Source organism: Episyrphus balteatus, chromosome 2, assembly GCF_945859705.1.
Source record: "Episyrphus balteatus chromosome 2, idEpiBalt1.1, whole genome shotgun sequence".
Lineage (NCBI taxonomy): Eukaryota > Metazoa > Arthropoda > Insecta > Diptera > Syrphidae > Episyrphus > Episyrphus balteatus.
The window spans coordinates 29,779,138-29,798,614 of NC_079135.1; the positions used below are offsets into that span (position 1 = coordinate 29,779,138).

Sequence of the window (19,477 nt, forward strand, 5' to 3'; positions counted from 1 at the left end):
AAATATGCGAATGTTCTATAAATTTTATTTAATTTTCTGTTTGCCACAAAAGTTGTAAATTGAATAACAGTGCGGTATTACATGGACAATGACAAAAAAAAATAATAATAATTAAATATTTTATATCTCTTTTTCGATTACAATTTTATATAAACCTAAAAAAAAAAAAAACAAATGAATAACTCTCAAAGAAATTCTGAGCTTTCTAGTTATTGAGTAAATTCCAAGCATCATCTTCTGCATTATTCAATTGATTTGCATTTTTAGGTTTGACATTTTTCACGTCTAAATCCTCGAAACCATCCCCATCACCTTGGGATTTGTTGCTGGAAAGTTTTAGATTCTTTTTAGTTGTAGTTGATGATGTTTTCACTGTGGTCTTTTTCGTTTCTGTTGTTGTAGTTTGCTGATTTTGATAAGCATTCTGATAACTACTTGTGTCAAAGCCAGACCAGTCGTCACTGTCTGCACCGTTGTTGTCTGCGGTGGTGTTTACTGCATTCTGATAGGATAAAGAAGATTGATTGGATTGTAAAGTGTCCTCATTCCAGCCCCAATCAATGTCGTTAGGATTTGATTGCGAAGAAAGTTTTCCCGCCGATTGTGATCGTTGATATCCGCCTTCGGAACGTGTCTCTTGATTAAATCCGGTGTAGCCGCCTTGTGGTGAGTTAATATTACTTCCGGCTAAATTACTCCAACCCCGTTTGCTTATGTCAGTTACCTGAGATTTTAAAGAATACAAATTAGAATATTTTTAAAAATGTGCTAAGGCACACAATCACACATATTAAACAAAACATGATATTTAAAAAATAAATTAAAAAATAAAATAAAAAACAAACCTTATAAGCTACATCAGACACTTGAGTGCTAACGGTTTCAAGCAAACCACCATCTCTAATCTTTACATCAAATAAAACAAAATAAAATAAATTACACAAAGAAAAAAATATGAAATGGAAAATTGAATATCTAGCGATCATTTATTTGTTACTAGGTTGAGGAACTAAAAATAATAAATTTAAAAGCAATATAAAAAAGCCAAAAAATTAATGAAAAAGTGACAAAATTTTAAGAGTTATGAAAAACACACAACACTTTAGAATTGTTTGGCAGTTAGCCAAGTTGGATTTTTTAAAGTTTTATCAGAACTTACTTTTTTTCAAAATTTAACATAAATAAAAATATCAAAGAGGAAAAAAAAGAAATGGAATTAAACAAATTAAATGATCGCAACTTAAACTAAGATCAAAAGCATACCTTGCTAGATGCCACATTACCGTACGTCACAACCTTTTCTTTAGCTGTTACTGCAATTTTAGATGCTCCAGATGACAATAAGCTCCAGCCCTAATGAGGAATAGAATAATATGTTCAGGTTTTTTTTTTGTATATTTGCAAACAATAAGTATACTTACCGAAACCAACGAAGACAGAGTTGAATCAAGAATTTCCTGGGATTGAGTCTTTGGTGGTGGATCACGAGTATATCCGAAGCCAGAGTATTTACCTCCTTGATTTGGTGGCAAATGACTGAAAAATAATTTTTGTATTTAAATATAAATTTAGATAATTTAAATAATGTGAGTTTAAATAATTCATCTTTGCTGAGATGCATACTATAGTAGCTAAATTGAATTATTATTTTCTGGATTTGGATTAAGAACCACTTCACAGCACAACAATTGTACAAAAAATGAGAGTATAGATTGCGGTAGGTTTTTTATACTTTGTTATTATTCTTGTCTTATTAATTCCTTGAAAATGCCATAACAACTTATATAGTTTATCGTGTCGTTTTTGGAGAACTTACATGTATACGAGAATTTTTTTTTTTGTTTTTAAACACGGCTCTAACGATTTTCACATTTTTTTTTAATATATGTATCTGTTTTTAGAAAGTATCGCACACTTTATTTGGAGGACTTTATTGGTATAGAAATTCAAGGGGTAAATATATTCAAAAATCTAAGTTGATATTTATAACAGGGAAATTCAAAAATATATAAAAATATAATTTTTTTGTTATAAATTATTATTTCAGAAATATGATAATTACTTATCGCTAACGTTTCACCAATTTCACATTAATTTTGCAAGACTTCTAAAGTGTAACGTGTGGTGTACACAAAAAATAAAATATAAACAACTGCAAAGCGTAGCAAGTTGACACATAATGTGTTTCTTTGCTCATATGTATATTTTTTTTTTTTCATTGTTTACTTTTATCTCAGATTACGTGTCACAAAGTTGTTGTCTACAAAACCTTGATTCGTCTACGTTGAAAACAAATATTTTCTCTTTATACATTTAAATACGTTTCGATACACCTACGTCACAACAAGATTAAACCAAATCGATATGAGAATAAGAAAATAAATAAAAACAACTTACTCAGGTCTCGTTGCATTCTGCTCCTGCATTTTATTAAAGAAATCCTCCTTCTGATCTTTGAATTCTTGGCTATTCAAATTTTGATAAGTCAAATTGCTGTCATTATAGCCACCTCCATTCTGATAGCCACCAGTCGACCCACCACCAGTTGATGAATGTCCTTGATTGCTAGTAAACGAACCACTACTCTTTGAATGCGAAATTGAATTGCCTCCTGTTGTTGATGAAGAACTATTACCAAATCCCCCACCAGAACGTGAAGGTAAACCCTTCTCAGCCTCTTTCAAATTCCAACTTTTGCCCTGTGCCAATGTGGTAATCTTATCGCGATACAATGCAGCAGCTTTTGAATTATAACGCTGTTGAATTGGTGCACTGTCATTCCAATCAGATTGATCGTCAAAAAAGTCTCTGGCCTTGCGATTGCCACCAACTTTCATCTTTTCCAATTCAATGTCTTTCCATTTGTCCATTGTGACTGAACGCACAAATGACAAATGCACCCCGAGACCACGATGTTTACCCGAACACTCCAAGCATATCCATATGCCATAAGTTACTGAAACCCATTGTGGATTATGGGCTCCGCATTCGAAGCATTTCTGTAAAATGAACAACATACACATTGGTTATAGGTTTATTTATTTAATGCGTATATAATATATATTATGCGTAATAATATCTTTAAACTAGCACAGTTCAAATTCACATTATATTTTTATATTAAAAAATCTTTTTTTGAAATTAATACTTTTAAAAAGATCAATAACGGAAGAGATCAAAAAAGTAATATTTATTAAATACTGAAATCAATTTTATATTTAATCCATAATTTACTCTAGTGAAAGATGGACATAAAGATATTTGTCTTCTTATGTTAGCTTGGCTAAAACTGAAATGTAAACGATCCAAAGTTGATGGCGATGTTATTAATTTAATAATGTAACAAATCTGTAAATATTTTGTATTGCTTTGAAAGTAGAGTAGAGATTTAATAGCATTACACTTTGAGAGTAGGGACGTAGTGAGATTTGACATTTGTCTGAACATTTGTTGTTGTTTTATTTTAAAAAGGTTTTTTTTTATACGCACAGATTTCGTACACAATTACAAAACTAGATTTCATATTCTATTTGTAGTGGAAAATCTGAGATTTTTACACAAAAATCTCAAAAGCAAATAGAAAACGACATTAGTTTTGGGTCAAGTATAATCCCCAAGAAAGAAAAAAAAGGACGGTCTAGTTAATGGACAAGCGGGTCAAACAAGTAATTATACACTTGTTTTACACTTGTCAACATTTAAAAATAAGCGGTTTGTAATAAACCATTTCCTAAAGTTTTGAAGATCTTCTTGAACTTGAAGTTTAAGACAGTCACTAACTGAAGATATTTCTTTAAATATTTTGATATCGTCTGCATACATAATGAACAAATGAATAAATTTAATTGAGGCTTAAATAACAAAAATTCTTAGTTACTAAAATTATCGACTTAGAATTGGTCTGGTATAATATTTTAGTATAATATTCAGGAGATAAAACATGAATAAATATTAAGTTTCAAACAACATACAAAATAAATTAGTAAGACAAGTGTTTGCTCAATATTAACACAAATATTTTATTAAAATTTTTAGAAATTTATATTTAAAACTAACAAAAAAAAAAAGAAAACAAAACAAAACTGAAAAAAAAAAGAATAATTATAATTATTATATAATATAATAATTATTATATAATAATTATATAATAATTATTATACAGTATTGTATTAATAACATTATTTGCATTTATAAGTCTAGATAGTAATATCTAATCATACCTAACTCACTTGAACTTATATTGAATTATATTCAATCACTCCACTTAAAATAAAAATAATTTTAATAATTTTTTATTATTTTTTTTTTTTTTCTTCGTTAATCATACCTAACGTTGCACAATAAAAATAAAAAAAAATAATAAAATGCAGTTAAATAAAATTGTCAAGAATAGAAGTTATGATAGTTTCAAGCTCTATGATTTTCAGAGCTTGCTTTTAAATAGAACTGTGGGAGATGAGAGGGGTTATCAATTTCTGTTTCAAGAATTTTTTCTAGATTTTTGATTTAAAATGCTTACGGGTGATATGTAATATCTGTCTTGAATAGCAAAATTGATATTATCGTCAAGTACTTTTTTTTAAAAGTGGGTTGTCATGGAATTCAAGCCTAGATAACCTTTTTTGGCAAGGCTTTAAAGATATGACAATAACGGCTATATTATTCACTAGTTTAAAAATACATCTGGATGAAAAGAAATGTCAAAAATAAATCCAAATCCATAATAGTCACTACTTAAATCCAATCTTAAAATTTCAGTTGTTTTGTCAAGCATTTTGAAAAGGAAAAAATAAAGATAAATGCAAAATTTATTGAATAACCACATAATTTTTGTTGAGTAAATAATATGAACAAAAAATTAAATATTTGGATTTATGAAATTCGGATTTGAGCGATTGCATTTAAAATTAACTTTAATCCAAACTAAATCCAGAGTGAATAATATTGCCGTAAGGGTACTATTTTTAATTCTCTATACAATTTTGCATTATAATGTCACTTGCCACACGGACGCACATAAGAGTATTTGCAGTAAAAACCTGGTCAAAAGTCGATTTTCTGAAAATCAAAATTGACACCAAAAAAGTTGTCAAAGTGGGCGCAAAATAAACATGGGTCAATCTCTGCACTTATTTTTTTTTTTTGTTTTTCGATCGTGTCTTGTTAAAAAATGAGTTCAAAGTTTACTATTACATCTACCTCATTTTTATTTCAATGCGAAGTACTTTGGTAAGTGTTATTCAATATGCGATATCGAAGTGTTGTGATAGAAATCTAAAAAAAACTAAATGGAGAATTTTTCTTCAGTTATTTATTAACGATATTAATAAAGTTTTGGAAATTTTTGATAGTGTTTTCTGTTTCAATTCGGACTTAGAACAAGTATATAAAAACTTGTTATTTTTGTTAAGCTACCTACTATTTGAACTTGAATGATTTTGTTTTAGTATACTCCGTTATTCTGCGATGAATTGAAAGTTATGAGCTAGTTAATATATTCCTTAAACCAATGCAAAAAAAGAATTGAGGGTCAATTAGTTTTTCACTTTCTGATAGAAAATACTCCTTACTTTATGCAACGTTTTTTTATTTTTAAATTAAGTTTACTGATGTTATTAGTGTATTTTATTTTGGGTGATCTTAATTAAGGATGGGGAAGAGAGAAAAGAAACTGAGAATTGTGTATTAGTTATGAAGAACAAAAATTGAGAAAAATAATGTCGACAGGCGGAGTATAGGCCATTAATCAAATTTTTGAGTTTTTGATGGAAAAATAAAAATAACAAAAACTAGGTTTGTATTGTATTTTCTTGTAGGAATATTCATTTTAAACAGAAATACTAACAAAAACCACGAACAATAATTATGTCCAGATTTTTGATGAAAATACTCCTATGTGCCACGATTACGGCTCTGCAGTAATCTACTTATTCCTCTGTGCCATGGCCACCTGCATTCTCTGAAACTATTTGTCAAATCAATGTGCAATTTTCGGACAATCGGCACTGTACTGATTTTCGCTACGAATTGAATTCGTAACCGAAATTGATTTTCTTGCAGATTTCAAAAATGGTGTACCAAATTCGAAACGAAATGAAAGCGTCAAAAAAATAAAATGCACGACTGGGGCCGCACGTACTTGCTCTTGTAGTTCAAAGTATCTATATCTTAGATAACTATTGGAAATTAAAGATTTTTGTTAAATTTTGAAGAAAAAAAAAAATAAAAGTAAAAAAATTCCATTTAAACTTTTTTTTTTTAAACATTTTAGATTTTTTTACATTTTACACTTCTAAATGACAAGAAATATCTGTCTGCAAATTTTGAATAAAATTGGCTTAGCCTTTGATGAAATATACGACATTAACTAAAAAATGCATCAATTTGGCAGAAATCGGCAACGCCATACCGTTCTAGGAAATTTTTGTGAAAAACTAAAAACGCAGTTTTGTTAGACTCATTAAGACTATAACTAATACCAAATTTAATCGAAATCGTTAGAGTCGTTTTCGAGAAAATTGCAATAACTCATTAACGATACACGGGAAGAGCCGACATTAGCGATTAAAAAAAAGAAATTGTCATATTTCCACTATCCGTATTTTTTGAGAAAAACTAAAAACGCAGTTATATTAGATATACGTACAGCATTACTTGTGTCAAATTTAATCAAAAGCGTTAGAGCCGTTTTCGAGAAAATTGCAATACCTCGAAAAGTTTGTATGGGAGGTATACGTTCTAGGCGAGATATTAAAAAACAAAAAAAAACCAACCTTGGAAATTACGAAATAATCATCTGTACGAAATTTCAAGAAAATTCGTCCACCTGTTTAGGCTGCAGCTTCTTGTACACCTTTTTTTGACGACGCACAGACGCACCGACGCACAGACCGACGGACGTCATGACGAAAACCACTTTTTCAGACAATATATGCAAAAAAACAACTGGATATAAACCCTTAAATATTTTTATATCGTCTGCATTATAAGAGAATAGTTTTTAATAATTGTGGTCACATCATTTATGTATAAAGTGAACAATATGGGACCTAAGTGGCTTCCTTGTGGAACACTATTTTCTTTGAAACCTAAAGCTGGTCAAAAGGTAATATCTTCCGAACGATCAACACGTTCAACATTCGTTCCAAATCGACGTAGTAAATAGTTAAAACTTTCCAAACTGGCTCAGTTGATGTGTAGGCTCAGATATGTCCCAGATGCATCTGTTAGAATAATAAGGAAAAGTTTAACTCTTCAGTATGTCGATTTGGAACGTATGTTGAACGTGTTGATCAACCTAGTGTGGACCCAGCATATGGCTCTTAGTTTTATTAACAAGGTTTTGTGACCAAGTATGTCAAAAGACTTATGGCGTTTTCGATTGGCAGTCCGGAAGCGTCCGGAATCATTCTGAAAAAATTTTATTCACACAAAACTGTCAGTTTTGTACGAATAAAACGCTTTCAGAATGATTCCGGACGCTTCCGGACTGCCAATCAAAAACGCCATTACTGAAATCAGTAAACACACAGTCTACCTGTTTCCGTTTTTCAAATGAATCAATGCAAAAATAAGTGAAATAAATATCAAAGTAGTTTTGGAATTATTTGATGATGATGTAGAAAAAAAATAGAAAACTCGTTGTGTGATTTAGCACAGCGAAACAAGATTCGAAGGTCATGTCTTCAATTTTTTTTTTTTTGTTGTATACTTACACTATTTTCATCTTGGGGTTTGAGCTCTTGCAAAACACGACGTGTTCTTGGACTTGCCATGTTTTATTGAAGAAATTAATTAGAGAATATTCTGTAGGAGTTTTTGGAGTTTTGTTGAGTAGTTTTTTCTCTTGGTTTTGTTATAAAAATGTTTCTGTTTCTGATTGGATTTTACTTTCATAAAACAAAGAGTTTTCTTGTTTGAAGGTTTTTTTTTATCTCTTCATTTTGTTTATTTGTTAATTGATTTTAATGTAAAGTAATTAAGTGAATGGTCATTATTTTTTTCTTTTTTTTATTCGAAAAAAAACACAAAATTGGTTGCAGATTTTTATTGCAAAAAAAATGAAATAAATTTTTTAGTGCAGGAGCAAAAACTTCAACTACTGACAAAAGTTATAAGTGACAATCAACGTCAAATTTTAGCCATATTTTTTGTTGACGTGTTCGAGTAGTTCATGGAATTGTCCGCAAGATGGTGGCAAGTATGGTAAGAAGATAAATGTTTTGATTATTCTACTGTTCTTTCTATTGTGAATGCAACATATATGACAATAATCTATCATATCGGCTGGTTTTGTGCCTAGTTTTTTATAATTTTTTTTAATTATTTTGATGAAAAATTCATAAATAATTGGTGTTAATTATGGAAAAGAATATATCTAGTATTTTATTAACTGGAATTCCAGGTAAATCATTTTTATTTTAAGATTTTATTGTACATTTTAGAAGAGGAAATATGAATGAATGCCGTCTGTCAAGTTATTTATTTATACAGTCACAGTCATAAAATATGACCCATTTTTTCTTTTATTTTTCTTACAGGAGTTGGAAAAACAACAATTCGCTGGCTGAGAATTATAGGGTTGTATGTCAACTCCCCTTTGTTTTGAGAAAATCGATTTCAAAGATTTTTAAGGCTGGTTTTTGGATAAAATAGTTACATAGCAGTAAAGTATTGATGCAATCTTATAATCGACCCTAAAAAAGTCATAAAACTATGAAAAAAACATTAATTTCACCACAAAATAGGATTCTATGAGCATTTTTAAAAAGTGACATAGAACCTTTTTATGAAAAAGTTTGTAAAAAAATTTGAAAAAGGTTCTATGTTGAACATAGAACCTAATAGTTATAAAGAGCTTACATGTAATAAATGGATTTTATATGAAAAAAAGTGACTTCATCGTGAAATAGGTAGGCTTTGATTTAATTTAATTTTATTCAAATTTTGCACAAAACAGTCAAATTCTTTTTAAAATAACAGAAAAAATACCACAAATCAGAATTCCTGCTTTTGTTGAATTAGGTATACAGAAAAAAGACATTCTAAAAACAATAAGAATTTGTATTAAATTAATCGGATTTTTGCATGCTTTTTGCCAAAAAGACAGTAGCTTAAAACAATCATCTTCTACGGTGCAAAATGTATGCCAAAAAAATTAAAAGTTTGTTTAATCTTTTAATTTTAATGAGAATGCACATAAAATTAATGAAAAATCATTTCAATCTTAGCACGTAAATTTTCTTAAGAAGAAAATTCTTGTTAACTTTGATTCTAACAAACAAATTTTACTTTTTTTTATTAGAAATCTTATTAATTTAAGAGGATTGGATCTAGTATATCTTGCCATCGGATTTAGGTTTGTCCGAAGGTACATTTTTGGTACTTTTTGAGTTTTGACTTCTTTTGTTTTAAGTTAAGGAATCTAAATGTTTCTTTAACTTTTGGTTTATTAATACGAACTATGAAATCCCCAACCTCGATTATGAAAAAAAAGGTTTCAAAAAATCACTTCCAATTCTTGGCACACAAAAAACATTACTCTAATTTAATTATGATGTAAAAATATCTAGGTTAGGTAACCCGAATGAATTATTGCAAAAGTTAAGGTTGGATAGTACATATTTTGGTTTAAAGAGTACAGAACGAGATAGCAAAAGTCCTGGAGTGAAATCCGCTAGCTTAATAGTCGATAGTTGATAGTCAAAAACGAAGAATTATGGAGCAATATCATCGTTTTTGACTGTCAACTATTGACTATCAAGTTAGCCGATTCCACCCCTGTTGTTCAATACCAGCAAAAACATCAAAAGATCTTTTATTTTTACTTTAGTTAAAAAAAGACGATTTCCATAAGATTTCATTTTGAAGAATTTGCACAAAAAAGTTCTATGTAACTTAAATCAAAGTATTTTTTTGTTTGAAAAAAATCAGTAAAAGGGTTCTATGTTGAAATTTGAATGACATAGAACCTTATTATATTAGTACATTTATGTGAAATCATGAAAGTTGTATGTCTTTTTTAACTGTACCGTCGCCATTAAGTTTTTTCTAATTTTTTTTTAAATTTTATCTGAAAGCAGTTGAAATTACGAAAATTTTGGTGTATAAAACTCATTTTTTGTATTTTGTATGAAATACACCCTTATAATTCTCAGCCAGCGAATTGTTAAAAAATTGATTAAAATTTTTAATGAGAAACACATCAAGTGTATTGGATTTTTTACTGAAGAAATGCGATCAGAAAATGGAATTAGAATTGGTTTTGATGTCGTTGATGTTAATGGTAAACGGGGAGTTTTAGCAAGGTACAGTAGCTTTTAAAATATACTCAGTTTTGTAATAATAACCCATTATGAACGGATTCCTTGATAGAGGTTGTTGCAATCGCATAAAAATTTTCCAAGGTAAAGTTTATGATACGAAAAAAAAATATAATTCCAGATAAATATCAGACATGACTTTAATTTTATAGAATGATATAGAATGTCAAAAAAGTGGGTCTCGCAATTCTGTCTGTCCGTCTGTCTCTATCTCGAGCTTCTACATAAAATAATAAGCGATTTTCTTTAAAGTTCGTAGGTAAGAGTTTTTGGTGATTCCCTTCTCTACCTTTTTGTAGGATCAAAGTTAACGGTACTTACCATATGACGAAAATGGAAAAAGCTGTTTTCCTCAAAAACGGCTCTAACGATTTTGATTTAAAAAAAATACATGTAGGTTATGTCTTATGTGTAGGATGAGGTCGTACTTTTGAAAAAGAAAAATATTTTTTTGAAATTTATGAACTGTACTTACCATAAGACCGGTTCCTTAATGGCTCACTTACTCCTAAGCGACACTACTAAAATAAAAAAGTTTAAGTTACTCAAATGCTAGATTTAAGGAAAAATTAAAAAAAAAATAATTTTTGAATTTTTAAAACGAAGTTCAAAATTTAATTTTTAAATATCGATGTTTTGAAAACGGATGAAAAAGTTTTATTCACACAAAACTATAAGTTTTGTGCGAATAAAACGCTTTCAGAATGATAAATTTTAAATTTTATTGAAGCTTTGTTTTTATGTGTCGATTAATACTTCCTTTTATATGGAATACCATATTCATTCTTTAAAACTTTTTGAAAATTTTCATAAATGAAAAACTTAAAAAACGGCTTTAACGATTTTCAAAAAAAAAAAAAAAAAAAAAAATCATACAAGAAGTAAAATGGCATTCCTTGTTTGGAGGTCAAAACTATTTTAAGAGAAGTCTTTGAAAATTTAAACTAATTTTTATAATATTTTTTTAATTTTAAAATTTAATTAAAAGTTATTTTATCTTTGTAAATGATGCTGAGCCCTTCTTGAAACGATGGTTATTCTCATGTCTCGTCATCACAAAAGTTTAACTAATCCTTCCATCGATCATCGATACAAGAGTTTACAACTTTTCGCACTTGGGAAGCACTCTGCTCTATTCAATCACTGTGTCGATTAGAAATTCGAAAGGAATTGTATTTGGCCCTATCAAGGTATCCGTAGGAGCGTAAATTCCGAATTCCGTACAGTTTCTACCTGTCGGAAGAACTATTCGAAGCATGATTCGTATGAAATCAGAGAATTTTTCGCTCCGACGGATATCTTGATAGAGCCGATTGTCTTTTTTGCGGTTACGCAAGTAGGTTGAGATCCCCTTCCATTTATATAGTTACGCACGAGAGTTCCGACATTTTTTTCTCTCAAAGCAATCCAAAGAGTTTTCATCCGCCTACGCCAAACTTCAAGCCTCCGCATCATATAGCAGGACATAAGAGTTTTGTACATCGTTACTTTAATTATATAGCTAGAGAGAGGGTTTTGCAACTAAATTACCTTCTTAAGCCAAAAAGCAGCGGTTAAAAGGAGCAATTCTTTTTTATTTCACTTTACGCGCTAATGTTGTTTTCTGTGATTATAGCAGATGCTTGATCTTTCACTACCTCGATATGATCAATTTCTCGGTACTGGATGTCCTTTCGTGTATCCTTCTTCACCTCCACTGATTGGTCATTTGGTCTCTTGTAGTATTTCCCCAAAATTAAATTCGGCTTTTGTTAAAAGTATATCATACAAAAACTCTTGTAATAGTAACAAAAAAAAAAAATATAACGGAATTTACAATTTCGTTTCATAAATGTTTTCACAGAGAGCATCCAACTGACAACATAAGACGTCCACATGTCGGAAAATACTCCGTTTATACAAAAGACTTTGAAGATATTGCTCTCCCGATGCTTAAAATTGAAGCGAAGACAATTTTAATTGTCGATGAAATTGGCAAAATGGAATTATTGAGTAAAAAATTTAAACAACGAATCGAAGAGGTATTCGGAAAAACTCTTATTCTAGCAACCATACCAAATCGTCAAACAATTGATATTGTTGAAAAGATTAGAAGTGACCACAGTTCATTAGTATTGGAAATAACAAAGAAGAATCGCAATGAAATAGTTGATGAAATATTTCAAAAAATAAATCAAATGTTAACCATTTAAAATAAACATAAATTTAAAAAATTGATTTGTTGTTGTTATTTTTATATATATACATATATAATGTATATGTTTAATGTTTGATTTAATATTATAATTTCTTTTTTTTTCTTTTGTATTTATTTTTTACATTTTGTGTGTAGTAGTATAAAACCTAATTCTTATATAATAGAAACTTAACAATTCGATAGGTGATCTCACGCTAATGACTTATCTAATTTGGCTTCTCTGACAGATCGTTTGCGAACTCGTTTGGGTGACTTTTCAAAGTCCATTTCGTTAAATGTCTGTTCGGTAGCCTGCCAAAGCATATCTTGTCGTTGCACATGATCCGAGTAGCGAATTATGAAAGTTTTATCGGGTGGTAAAAGGAGTTGCCATTTCTTTTCCGTATTTAATTTAGCTACGGATTGTAAGGTTTCTAATGCTTCTTCGGGTGGTAGTTGAGTTGCTTGGATCACTTGACGTCGATCTAGGAATTCTTGTTTGGAGAATTTGTAAAGCTGAAAGGAAGACAAACACAATTTAATATAAACATAAGTTTACAAATATTTTACTTTTTTAAGAATGGAAATTTAAAGAGACCTTCATAATAATAGAAGAACAATACGAGAAAACACTGTTTGGCATCTTCGATTTCTTGATCGGTCATATTGGAGGAATATATTTATTCAGCTTACGTAACTATAAGTCAGCTCATCTTGGCTCAGATGCCAATGCGTTAAAATATTGCAATTTGAAGAAACGATCACCCAAGATGCAAACTATCTTTAGAAATGTGGCTCTAAAGAAAATAAAACATGAACTGTTTGAAGTCAGGATGTTTATAGGGTACCACAATCATTAACAGGTTTCAGAACCCACGCTGCAGCACATAATTATGTTTTTTAAATAAAAATAAAATCTCAGCATTTTCTTTTTACATAAAATAACAACATTACCAGAAACTCTTTCATCATTACAAGTACTGCAGAAAAGACAAAACAACGGTAGTTATGTAACATTAACGGCGATGTTATTCACTCTGAATTTAGTTTAGACTAAAGTTAATTTTAAATCCAATCCATTAAATCTGAATTTCATAAATCCAAGGATTTAATTTTTTGTTCATATTATTGAATCAAAAATAATTTTGTGATTATTCAATAAATTTTGTATAATTTGCATTTATCTTTATTTTTCCTTCACAAAATACTTGACAAAACAACTGAACACTGTGAAAATGAAATTTACATCTGGATTTATAAAGTTAAACAGATTTCTAGAGAGCAGTTTAAATTTGTTTGGATTTAACGAGATTGGATTTAAAAAATTGGATTTAAGTAGTGAATGGGTGCGTTCACGTACCGATCCAAGGGTATCCGGATACCTTTGTGTTGTTGTAATCCCATATCGCTCTCAGCTGATCGTAAACATGTGTTGACAAGCAAAAAAATCCAAAGGTATCCTAAAAATTTCTGGATTCTCGTGTATCTTATGGTAGATTTGAAGAACAGCTGATTCGTGTTCACAAACGTATCGGATACTTAAGGTATCTTGGATAGGATATCTGTGAGTACGTGAACGCACCCAATATTATGGATTTGAATTTATTTTTGACATCTGACATTCTTTACATCCAAATGTATTTTTTAAACTAGTGAATAATATGGCCGTAAGATTAAGATTAATTGTGTCATTTTTTTATATGAAAAAAAACTTCGCCAAAAATAAACAACTTATGGTGTCAGCGGGGCCATGCACTAAAACAAATGTGAAATTTGCAATTGTGCGTGCATGGCCCCGCAGACATAAAAAGAAATATTCACAGGTCAGTTTTCAGGCCACATCTATGAAAACAAATAGTATTAATTCGGGGTTAATCCAATACAGTATCACTTTATTGTATTCTCATACAGCTCTGAATGCTAAAAAACAATAGAAGACTAGTTTACCAACAATTCCAGTCACGTAAAAGTAACAACTAAAGAGGTTTCTTAGAAAAAAGTAGTACTTCTGTTTTTTTAATTCCTGAAAATAAGAGCATTGAATTTTGAAAACTAAATTATTAGGTACATACAATTTTGAAAGAAATTAATTTGATTTTTTTTTTCAAAATTTTTGGATATTAATTTTTCAAAAACTATTTTATAGTGTTATTTCAAAACAAAATAAAAGAGATTTTTGGCTTAATAAAAAGGTATAGCTTGTCATTATAGCTAGAACCCCCTTCCCATACGATTTTTTTCTCCTCTCGACCCAATCTACACGCTCTAGCTTTTTAACACATTCTTCTTGAACAACCCTGTATAGGGGCAACTATACTAAAATTCTACCAGAAAAGGTACAGTTGACTGGGTAATTGGAATCCCGACTTCACTCGTTAGTTAATCATATAGCAACCAAAGCTAAGCTACCTTAGAATTATTTTGGAACGCCAGTCAACACTGCTTTAGAGGCACAAAAACTTCCCAGGAGCAGCAGCGATCGTTCTGTTAACAAGTCTGTTACATACATGCACATAATCAAATGTTTCGAAAAAAGAAAGAATGAAGAAAATAAACCTACTCGCAAGAAGGAAAGTACACTGGGTTAAAGACTTTTTTTTTCGAATGGAAAGTCGTACTCTCGATTCCTAGTCAGCAATGACAAACTGTTCGCGTGAATGGTCAGAAATCTATATCGCAAAGAGTTTATTTCTATTTCGAGTATTATTTAAGTTATGTAAAAATAAAGTAATATAAAAAAAAAACACTCATGAGCACGTGGTAATTCCAAACGGTCCCCCATCCAATTACTGACAACACTCGACGATGCTTGATATTGAATATCACACTTTGGTCTATTCTACCTCACAAAAATATTATTTCTAGAAATATTATAATTTGTTTTTTTTTTTTAATAATATAATTAAACTTACAATATAGTCTCTAGCACGAATCATCAAATCAGAACCAACACCATTAGCATTCGATAAATTATCTGGAGGATAAATGACTTCTGATTTGGCAACCCAATTGCCTTTAATTAATACTCCCACTAGCGCCAAAGTCCGTAGCACAAGTAATGGAGTGAATTTTTCCGAATTTATACCATTCACATTTCTTTCCGAACTAAGACATTCATCACTTTCTGTCAGTATCGACATGATATCATCAAAAGTAAGCATGCGAGCTATAAAATTAAAATAAAATTAAATACAATTCAAATCTAAAAGAAGTTTTCTCTAAAACAAGAGAAAGAGACAAATCAACTAACCATCTTTAAGAATCACCTTCAATTGATCAGTCAACGGCATAGTTTTTAACTTGCTCTTACCAATCACCTTAGATGGCAGAACCGTATCGATACTCATTTCCTGGCAATTTTGAATCAACAATTTGCCAGCATACTTTTGAGCTTTCAACTCCATTGAATGACTTGTCTGCTGTTGAGTGGCAAATAACTTTTGTCGCTCCAGCTCAGCAGTTGGCGATGTTCGAGGATGCCAAAGTGTCTCACACCAAGGCTCTTCAGTACATCGTTTAACAAAACTATCATAGCTTTTGTCTTTGATTTTCTTATTACGATTCGCTCCAGTTTTCGAAAATTTCACAGTGACTTGCTGAAGTTCTTCGTCGTCGTCTTCTTCATTGATTGACTTTTCCTCCGCCTTGGCACGTTTGTCCTCTTTATCGAAATACTGAAAATTCGGGCGTAATTGCAAAATGCTTGTCAACGAGGACAAATGGACTTCTTTATCTTGCAGAATCCCGACAACATACTTTGCAGCATTGTCTATGGATTTTGTGCTAATATAAGATTGTTTATCCATGATGCCATGTTTGAATGAGGGTCGTTCGCCTTTGGCTTGAGTCTTGCCATCTGCCATGATGGCAAATTGTTCGCCTTTGAAACGATCGTAGTATTTGGATTCAATGTTCATGGCAAAGTCGACTTTGACATCGTTGCTAAAAGGTTTCACACAGCAATTTACTACATTTGCCGAATCGAAATTGGTAATGTGAGTTTTGGTGGGGTATTGAAAGAGATATAAATTGTCTTGCAAGTTTTTTGATAGAAACACCGGAATCTACGAGAAATGGTGAAGATTTTTTGGATGATTCTATGGAAAATTATAGGAAGCTTACCTCTTCTACAACGTAATCTTCATCTTCATCCATTTTTATTAATTAAATTTTTAATTGATGATGATTTAAAGTTTATTAATGGAACTTATTCGTGGTCACAGAAAGAATGGTTTTGAAAAACTTGAAATGCTTTGAAAAGAAAAATATGCTTTCAACGAGAGAAATGTCACAAGCATGTGTATTTTGTTTGACGTTTTTGTTTGAAGTTCACAATAGAACTGTAAGTGCACTTGATTCACAATGATATACAAACAATTTTTTTTAAATTTTGTTTTTAAAATTTTGTATTAAAAATTTTAAATAAAAGACTCTCCCAAAAGAATGATGACCCACAACAATAGACAACACCAAAGAAGAGCGACGTCAAAAAACGCCACCGACGACGTTTGGTATGAAAAAATTCCACACCTGAACGTCGAAATTCTTTTGTTCAATATTTTGTATACAAAAAAGCTGTCTGAGGCTTGTCGTTGGTAGTAATTGTTAGTGTGGGACAGCTTTAAGGCGAGTTGTACAAACGTGGTTCAACCTTGGTTAGAGTTTAATTTGGCTATTTCAGTGGATTAGTTTTGTGGTTCAACTTTGGTTCAAGCATGGATTTGGCTATTTTAACATCGTATGGACATGTATGGTGCTAAACCTTAGCTTTGTGACCGATTCCAAAAGATAAAAGTTGCTGAACCACGAATTAAAAATATTAATACAACATTCTTTGTTTGTTTTTGTTGTTTATTTTGTGATTGCATGCCTTTGTGCCGGAATACACGGTGATTTTTCAATCGCCTAACCAGTCAGGTTGTTGGCAAGAGGGGTGAGGATGTTCCTCTTTTTGACGTTTGTTCCCAGAAAATGTAAATTGGAACGTGATTGGCACAACACTGTGTAGCCAGACACTTTCTGAGATGTGTGTGTTTTCTTTTATTTTATTATTAATGTTTTGAATTTTTTGTGAATATTTTCTCTCCCTTAAAGACTAGTACGTTGCTGATGCGAAACAAAAGTATTTCTCCGTCGAGATTTCGCAAACATTTCGTTGTCCTCGTAGAGACCGACAAAAAATTTTGTTTCGCATCAGCAGCGTACTAAGCTATATTAGCTGCGTTCCTTTGGAACTATTTATCTACTGCTTAGTACTTAAAACTACTTTGAACTACTTTTGCTATACTGAAAAAGTAGTTCAAAGCAGCTTTAAGTACTAAGCAGTAGATAAATATTTCCAAAGGAACGCAGCTATTAACATGAATTTTAAACGTGTTTCCAGCTTAAGGACTTCATAGGTAATTATTTTTTCACTGTGAACTCGCCTTATTCCTCAGCCAACCCTGCTTTCAAAAAGTAAGTGACATTTCAAAATGGTAAATAAAAAAATTTGTAAACAAATTTCACAAAATCGTTAATAAAACTCATTTTTTATTTTAATTAAATTAGTACTCCGCCATGACTACAGATTCCCGTCGTCCATGGAAGAAAAACCTATACGAAAATGTCGACTACGAAGATAACTACACAGATCCATCATTCCTCCAAGATCTCCAAACAAACATAAACGTCAAGTTCTATACTCTGCCAGAAGCAATTCAAGGTGCTACAAAACTCACCAATCAAATGTCCTGCATAACTGGATTCCTCATTGTATTCTACTTGCTATTCTATGAAAAAGCATCACCAACTGACATTCTACTACCTAGCGGTTTAGCAACTTGTCTAGGTTATGTTCTTTGCCATGGTCGTCAATTGAAATTCACCGATTTAATAGAGGATTCCAAAACTCTTCTAGCTGTTTTAATTTTTGGTTATATTTTCTCACCCTTGTTGCACAAATTAACCGATGCCATTAGCACGGATACAATTTGTACAATGACAGTTTTTGTATTCATTCTCAATCTTGTATTCCACGATTATGGTCTTGATGTTGCAATGGTCTCCAAGACGATATCATTGAATGCTGAAATCTTTGGATCAATATGTTTAGCTTCACGATTATCATCTTCTTATAGTGCATTTGTACTTCTTGTGCAATCAGCAATATTCTTTGTTTTGTATCCAATTTTTACGGCAAGATATTGGAGACCGTGGTATATGGGTCCAATTTTTATTATTTGTTGTTCGTTTTTGTATGGAATTTCGACAGAAGGATTTTATATTTATATTGTTATTATTGTTTTTATAAATTTTGTTTGTCCTTTGATATTTGTGTATCAACAGAAATACAAAAGGAATATTCATGGACCATGGGATGAAGCTATTGTTGATGAAGCTAGCAGTATTGATAAAGAATTGTAATGTTAAATTAAGATTTATAAGTGAAATTGTTTTTAAAATAAATACATAAATACAAAAAATTGAATTTTGTTTTGCTTTTTGAATTTATTGTTTTTTTACAGAGATCAGAAATAAATCTCAACCTTTTGAAAGGTTCTTTAATAACTCTTATATATTGCCATTTTAAATTAAAGTCATAAAATAACATTTATTTAAAAAAAGAAAAATTTCGGTCAAGGTCTGAGAGAAACCTTTATTTTGTATTTTTTGAAGTGAAAACTTCTTTAGTATCGTAGTGATTTGAAACAAGATGAAACGAAAACGCGACACCAACATTCAACTTGTTATAACTTTTTTGTTTCAATAGATAGATGAATGAAATTTGTACTATAGATAGGTAATTAAATAAACTATAAATGTACAAAATTTCAATTAATTTCATATTAAAAATTCTGAGATAACGGTAAAAAGATGTTGTTTTTCTACACACGTTATATCTTTTGATCAAAACACCTGTGGAGATCTGTTGACGATGACCAGTGTAGGAATTACCGTAATCTCAGCTTGAAATTTCGACATAGTTGGCTTTAAAAAA

General features: G+C 30.6%; 4 protein-coding genes across 8 annotated transcripts; 2 read left to right on the forward strand and 2 right to left on the reverse strand.

Moving 5' to 3' along the window:
* Nucleotides 1-3: 3 nt before the first annotated feature.
* Nucleotides 4-10,922, reverse strand: LOC129912040 (ADP-ribosylation factor GTPase-activating protein 1). 3 transcript variants are annotated; one of them, XM_055990128.1, is made up of 6 exons: nt 10,798-10,922; nt 2,398-2,999; nt 1,422-1,536; nt 1,264-1,353; nt 846-905; nt 4-724 (listed from the first exon to the last, which is right to left on the reverse strand). In XM_055990128.1, exons 1-6 carry the CDS (start codon nt 10,798-10,800, stop codon nt 206-208), a joined length of 1,389 nt encoding a protein of 462 aa, XP_055846103.1. In that variant the 5' UTR covers nt 10,801-10,922; the 3' UTR covers nt 4-205. The 3 variants fall into 3 exon arrangements, with proteins under 3 accessions (XP_055846103.1, XP_055846102.1, XP_055846104.1); XM_055990127.1 differs by lacking the exon at nt 10,798-10,922 and adding an exon at nt 7,716-8,071; XM_055990129.1 differs by lacking the exons at nt 846-905; nt 10,798-10,922 and adding an exon at nt 7,716-8,076.
* On the forward strand, nt 8,256-12,529 carry LOC129912044 (nucleoside-triphosphatase THEP1). 3 transcript variants are annotated; one of them, XM_055990137.1, is made up of 5 exons: nt 8,256-8,404; nt 8,541-8,559; nt 10,164-10,307; nt 12,166-12,314; nt 12,369-12,529. In XM_055990137.1, the coding sequence occupies exons 1-5, from the start codon at nt 8,362-8,364 to the stop codon at nt 12,512-12,514; spliced, it is 501 nt and encodes a 166-aa protein (XP_055846112.1). In that variant the 5' UTR covers nt 8,256-8,361; the 3' UTR covers nt 12,515-12,529. The 3 variants fall into 3 exon arrangements, with proteins under 3 accessions (XP_055846112.1, XP_055846110.1, XP_055846111.1); XM_055990135.1 differs by having other exon boundaries at nt 8,258-8,404; nt 12,166-12,529; XM_055990136.1 differs by having other exon boundaries at nt 8,259-8,404; nt 8,541-8,556; nt 12,166-12,529.
* Nucleotides 12,530-12,576: 47 nt separating this feature from the next.
* On the reverse strand, nt 12,577-18,329 carry LOC129912042 (DNA-directed RNA polymerase III subunit RPC5). The gene is made up of 5 exons (XM_055990133.1): nt 18,219-18,329; nt 16,621-16,749; nt 15,749-16,562; nt 15,411-15,664; nt 12,577-13,014 (listed from the first exon to the last, which is right to left on the reverse strand). Exons 2-5 carry the CDS (start codon nt 16,651-16,653, stop codon nt 12,709-12,711), a joined length of 1,407 nt encoding a protein of 468 aa, XP_055846108.1. The 5' UTR covers nt 16,654-16,749; nt 18,219-18,329; the 3' UTR covers nt 12,577-12,708.
* LOC129912043 (phosphatidylinositol N-acetylglucosaminyltransferase subunit C) lies at nt 17,862-18,903 on the forward strand. The gene is made up of 2 exons (XM_055990134.1): nt 17,862-17,975; nt 18,049-18,903. Exons 1-2 carry the CDS (start codon nt 17,973-17,975, stop codon nt 18,901-18,903), a joined length of 858 nt encoding a protein of 285 aa, XP_055846109.1. The 5' UTR covers nt 17,862-17,972.
* The last annotated feature ends 574 nt before the right edge of the window (nt 18,904-19,477 follow it).

Coding starts and splice junctions, on each gene's coding strand:
- LOC129912040 (XM_055990127.1), bottom strand. CDS start 7,775: ATGGCAAGTCCAAGAACACGTCGTGTTTTGCAAGAGCTCAAACCCCAA. Junction 1,354..1,421: donor CTCTGTCTTCGTTGGTTTCG/GTAAGTATACTT, acceptor ATTCCTCATTAG/GGCTGGAGCTTATTGTCATC. Junction 906..1,263: donor GTAATGTGGCATCTAGCAAG/GTATGCTTTTGA, acceptor TTTGATGTAAAG/ATTAGAGATGGTGGTTTGCT.
- LOC129912044 (XM_055990135.1), top strand. CDS start 8,362: ATGGAAAAGAATATATCTAGTATTTTATTAACTGGAATTCCAG. Junction 10,308..12,165: donor AAACGGGGAGTTTTAGCAAG/GTACAGTAGCTT, acceptor ATGTTTTCACAG/AGAGCATCCAACTGACAACA.
- LOC129912042 (XM_055990133.1), bottom strand. CDS start 16,653: ATGGATGAAGATGAAGATTACGTTGTAGAAGAG. Junction 16,563..16,620: donor AAGATTACGTTGTAGAAGAG/GTAAGCTTCCTA, acceptor CATTTCTCGTAG/ATTCCGGTGTTTCTATCAAA. Junction 15,665..15,748: donor GAAGGTGATTCTTAAAGATG/GTTAGTTGATTT, acceptor TTAATTTTATAG/CTCGCATGCTTACTTTTGAT.